This window comes from Ursus americanus, chromosome 25 (assembly GCF_024610735.1).
Source record: "Ursus americanus isolate L20-20 chromosome 25, mUrsAme1.1.p, whole genome shotgun sequence".
NCBI classification, from domain to species: Eukaryota; Metazoa; Chordata; class Mammalia; order Carnivora; family Ursidae; genus Ursus; species Ursus americanus.
Window position 1 is genome coordinate 36664440 of NC_142151.1, and position 6000 is coordinate 36670439.

At 36.3% G+C, this 6000-nt stretch overlaps 1 protein-coding gene across 9 annotated transcripts in view; it reads left to right on the top strand.

Moving 5' to 3' along the window:
• Positions 1-2936, top strand: part of TMEM117 (transmembrane protein 117) — a 488268-nt gene extending 485332 nt beyond the window's left edge. For 8 of the 9 annotated variants that reach the window (XM_087855786.1, XM_087855785.1, XM_087855787.1 and 5 more), the window contains one exon: positions 1198-2934. In XM_087855786.1, the coding sequence (XP_087711912.1) occupies positions 1198-1844 (647 nt within the window). In that variant the 3' untranslated portion in view covers positions 1845-2934. Of the gene's footprint in view, positions 1-1197 lie in introns of all 9 variants that reach the window. The other variant, XM_087855789.1, reaches the window with a different exon arrangement.
• The last annotated feature ends 3064 nt before the right edge of the window (positions 2937-6000 follow it).

Sequence of the window (6000 nt, forward strand, 5' to 3'; positions counted from 1 at the left end):
CATACAGTGGGAATGTAAATATGTAACGGTGACGATAAAACACTTTCCTAAACTCTTCACAAAGTTATATTTTTATATAGCTATATAATGTTAGGATACAAATTGCAAAATTCATTTTTACCATTCTTGGTTTAATAAGTTTGCCGAAGATTCTCTCTCTCTCTTGTCCCAAGAGTTCTATAATCATATGAAGCAGGAACTTAGTAATTTCAGTACTTTACCTTCAAATACAAAATAATTTTGACATTGTATATATACACTATTTATAACTAAGCTTTTAGAACCTGTTATAGGTATCACCTAATTTGCTACAGCAAACCTATGAGGTATTACTATATTATGATACACTCGATACTGTAAAGTTTGCAATAAATTGTAATTATAATAAAAATTATGATGGAATCTAATATCCCTTGAAAGTTTCCCCATATTCTTTTCATTTGCAGATTTAAAGATATCATTAGATAATATGTCTCTAAACAATGTCTTACTTGTATGAAAATTTTAAATACTACAAAGAAATTGTAGTAGATACAATCTCTCCAAATCATGTCTTCTAAAGCAGTTTGTCAGCTTTGGTTGTATTTATATGTCTGATAAATGGATTCTGTTCAATGAGAATGTGATGCAATTATTTTTAAAGTCTTGAATGCTTGAGAATTATTGATCTGAATCACATCAATTAATGGTTTAATCAACAGGTCACCTACAAACAGCAATGTGAATTCAATTGATATACTGCTGTGTTTGCATTGCAAAATGATTTATTTCTTGCCTACACATAATTATAAAACTGTAAGAGATGTTCAATCATATGTTAGACTTTTCTAAGAATTTCATTAGAACTTTGTTTTTAAATATTAACTGAAATGTTCTAGAGAATAACTTACATGGAACCAAATTTGAGTATAGCTGTGGTGCCTGTAAAACAAGGAAGCTTAATCTGGTTAGTGTAAGTAGCATAAATTATTGACTCTGGGACCCACAGTCACATTTTCATGTGTCTAGAATACAATTAGGAACTATCCTTTGCCAATTCACTTAATGGCAGCATAGCCATCTCAAAAAATTGCTAACAGGCGTAAAACATTAACACTTTATACCTGTACACCATTATCTCCATTTTATTGGAGAAAGCCCTATTGCAATTTTATAGGTCTTTGACTAATATGCAGTATTTCTCTTTTTTTAATGCAGGTAAATGGTTTAACTATGGGATTATCTTTCTTGTCTTGATTTTGGATCTTAATATGTGGAAGAACCAGATATTTTATAAGCCTCACGAATACGGACAATACATTGGCCCAGGGCAGAAGATATATACAGTGAAAGACTCAGAAAGTTTAAAGGATTTGAACAGAACCAAACTTTCCTGGGAATGGAGGTCCAATCACACTAACCCTCAGACGAATAAAACATATGTTGAGGGAGATATGTTCTTACACAGCAGGTTCATAGGGGCTAGCCTTGATGTCAAGTGTCTGGCTTTTGTTCCAAGTTTAATAGCTTTTGTGTGGTTTGGCTTCTTCATTTGGTTCTTTGGACGGTTTCTGAAAAATGAGCAAGGCATGGAAAATCAAGACAAAACTTACACTCGCATGAAAAGAAAATCACCGTCAGAACATAGCAAGGACATGGGAATCACTCGAGAAAACACGCAGGCCTCAGTGGAAGACCCACTGAGTGACCCTCCCTTGGTCTGCATCAGGTCTGACTTCAATGAGATTGTCTACAAGTCTTCCCACCTCACGTCGGAAAACTTGAGTTCGCACTTGAACGAATCTACCAGCACGACAGAAGCTGATCCAGACCCAACGACTTCTAAAAGTACGCCTACGAACTAGATTCACTTACTTGGAGATAGCACAAAAAGCAACCTTGAGTGTAACTTTAAAAAAGTCTTTCCTTTTGTAAATGTAAAGTTTACGTAGTGTTAGGTAAAGAAACACAAACAATGCCACAACGGTGCTCAACATGCTTTTTCTAGGACTCATTGTTTTCTACTTGTATTATAATACACGTGCCTACTGTATACCTAACAGTCCTCTAGAGATTGCTTCTCACAATTGCACAAGCTATTTACCGACTTTACAGCTTAGTAGAAGATTAGCTGATTACCCGTGTATCTGATGTTCAACCATAGTGGTGCCTTGAGACATTAAACTGTTTTTAACTGTACCAGAACCGAAGCGTGGAAGAGTCCTCAAACCTACTTCACATGGGGTCTTTTGTATACAAGTATTTTGATCTACACTTGATGTCTTAGCAGGAAACAGAGCCGAGACGTGGCTTGGGAAGTATCTCTTGTTTCCTATTCAGCAGTGGAGCTGGTGACTTTGACAGCAGGACTGCACAGAGGCCTGGTGATTACCTTTGAATTTGTTTTGGCTATCTGCCAAATACAGATACAGATTCGAAATTCAGTACTAGGAGAATGATAACCCAGCATGGGTCACTACTTGTGAAACGTGGCTTTCTCCAACCAGTAATTGCAATTAGATGATAATACCTAATTATGTTTTCCTAATTAAAGATAAATTGCTACTTGATTAAAAATCCTGCCCTTCACCTATGGGAACGAAGGTTAAGAGGCACAGTTGGGTGAACTCTCAAATTTACTGGCATTTACACAAAGCGCTAGAAAACCAAGGAACTGAAGTTTTAATCATGTGAGGGTTGTACAGCCTACTATCTACAATATTTGTACATCTTTCTGTAAATATGGCTCTGGACAATGAAAATTGAAAATATGCCAGCCCTGAATAAGGGTCCTCTAAAAATCATGCAGCAGAACCTTGTGAGGTAGAAAAAGATGTGCATGAAAGAATCTATTCAGTAGCTTGTTTTGTGTGTGCATTTTTTTGTGGGTTTTTTTTTTTTGGTTTTTTTAAAGAATTAAACATCATACATTAATAAATATAAATTATATATCAGTAATTATGTGATGTAGTTTTTTGTTTGTAATAACGGGATTCATTTATATCTTAGAGTTTAACAACAGCCCATTTAATTTTTTGTTTAACTTGATGCCAGATGAGTTAAAAAATGGAATACACCCAACATGCTTTAAATTTTGTTCCATAAATTGTGGTTACATGTTCTTGAGGGGGCTAGGGGAGATCACTTTTAAGGCAAAATTATTTTCCTGTCATATGCTGACATAGCTGTATTGTGTCTTTATGATTTTTAAAATCTCTCTTATTTTGATCTATCTGCTTTTAAGCTTACAGCATGCTGAATTTAGCATGCATAAAAGAACTATGCATTTATCTGTCACTTGAGAGCCAGCTTTAATAAACATCTTCCTACAATTGTTTACTAAGCAATTGGAACCATGCCCCTCCTGTTTCCTTTACCTTTAATAGCCATGCATGGTGCTACTTAGAATCATAAATATCTCTGACACTAAAAATGCAGAGATCAAGCTCACTATAGTAACCCCTTGACCATACTGTCCAAAGAAACTTAGCATGTTATTGCTTATATGTGGTTACATTGGCCATTACCAAATTTGCACAGTATAAAACATTCAACTTTGACTCTAGGACAAGTAAATAATACCACCTAGGGCTCTCTCTACATATACTTTATTCTGAAAGTCATTGTCTTGTGGAATGAAGAAGGAAGTTGATTTAGAAAGCGGGTATTCATGATCAGTACATAGTCCTTAAGAAAATATTAAGAATTTTTAGGTGGGTCTTAAGGAAAAAGTGGTTCAATGATGTAATCTAATTAGCAGAAGATGGAAAAAAAAATTACCCTAGAGCACTATGCTTCTGTGTTTCTAGGGACTGGCTAGAGAAGCTGGCTATCAGTTGATACGAAAATATATCTTTAATGTTTCCCTAAGTTTTAGGAACAAATAGAATAATTTCTAGTAACAGCATTTTTTTCAACAACGGCATTTTAATGGCATTTAAAAAATATTTTATGTATTTGAGAGAGAAAGAGAGAGCACGAGTGGGGTGAGGGAGAGAGGGAGAAGCAGACTCCCTGCTGAGCAGGGAGCCAGACTCGGGGCTCGATCCCAGGATTTCGGGATCATAACCTGAGCAGAAGGCAGATGCTTAACTGACTGAGCCACCCAGGTGCCCCAGCATTTAATGACATTTAAACAAGATCCAAATTTCTGAAGGCTTTCAGTAGTTACGTATACCAATCTTGACATATTTATCTACCCATGGGTTTCCTTCCTTCTTTTGCTACCTTTTGGATAGCACATCATATCTGCACTTATACCAGCTAAGGATTAGCAAATAAAGTAAAATAAAATAAAAGTCAATCACATGTACTCATATTTAGTCTTGAATCCTGAGTCATATACCAATAGACTATGACTCTACAAAGCTTTCTGAATTACCAGACCTTTTGGACTATCAAGGGCATTACCAAAAAAAAAAAAAAAAAAAAAAAGTGTAGTAAACCCAGAAAATGAAGAGTTAAAAAAAGGATTTAAAAAATCACTAGCCACAGTTTCTAAAGAAAGCATAACAAATGTGATGCCTTAATTGCAGTGAAGCTTAAGGACTATAAACAATTATATTTCTACTGTTCAGTAATTACAGTATTTTCTTTCATGCAGTGCAGAATTTGCACTAATTTGACACAATTTTAGTATCCTACATTATAGAGTACTTCATTAGTAGTTTAAATGGAAAATTAAATAAACACTATGAATTTATGCCTGATAATATATGCCTAGACATAAATCTCATCACCACATGCCCGTTTATATTATATAACCATACTTAGTTATCTCATACTCTCCCTATGCTGGCCACTTATCATGCTCACTTATCTCTTAGCACAGCTAAGATCACCAGTGAATCCTGTTAGAAATGTTAAGAATTATTTCTTCTCCGTTTGCCCAAAGAGTCAGCCAGGCACAAAATCTCCTTTTACTTTTATAGCATCAGATTTCACAACAAGTAATTCCCACAAGCACTACTGGCTGACAGGACAATGTCAAAGAAGTTGTGCAACACAGACACTCAGATTTGAGCGGGGGGAGTCAATACCGCTGTCATATCTCAAACTGGGCCCCATAAGCAATTCTGGTACATTATTTGCCTACCCTGCGGATCACCAACACAACCCAATATGAAACTCGGTAAAGGTAATGCTAATAAATCACTCTTAGCTGTCCCTGTAACTGATGACTCACGGTGCTGAATAGAATTCTTTTTCACCTAAGACTCCCACCCCATCATTGTTTATCACCTATCTGTCCTCACTCTCAACTGATTCTATTTTAAATTAAAACTCTTGGCTATGCAGCCACAATCTGGGTATTGTGCTTTTACTGGTTTCTTCCCGCTCAGACTGTGATGGGTCACTACTCTATCTGGCCTGATTTCTTCCAGCTTTGCCCCTGAGAATTCAGCTCTAACCTATATTAGCTAGCCCTGCCATTCAATTAGTTTTGCAATAGGCAAACTGACACTTTTTTCATTTATTCGAATTTTTATTTTTAAACATATTTATGTGCACAGGGTTGTGATTAACGGGAACCGATATAGATAAGAGAATCAAGGTCATAAATATTTGGCTTACTACCATTTAGACTGGACTAGAATTGAATTATAATCTGAACAACTAGAGAAGTTTAGATGTGGTATTTATAGCTCACAAGTCACTCTTGTTGAAGCTAACTGGAAAAAGAGGTGGGTATTTATAATGGGAAGAGAAGGTTAGGCAGATGGTGGAACATGAATGCAAGTTGCTGCCATGAAGTCTTGGAAGTGGAAAATGGCAGTTTCAGTGTGATGGGCTTTAAAACTCTCAGGGGAAGGAGGCCTTTGTAGAGGGAACTTCAGCATAAAGTTATCCTGAGTCCAATACGCCTACCTAATAGGTGTCCTCACAGGACTCAAGAACAGATGTTCAACATAGCTGAGGGGGTTACACCACAGGTTGGCTGGTTGGTTGATTGGTTTCTTAAACATTCTAGCACTCACATTACTCTGTGTCTGCCCCAGGGAGCATGGCGACACCTGGGCA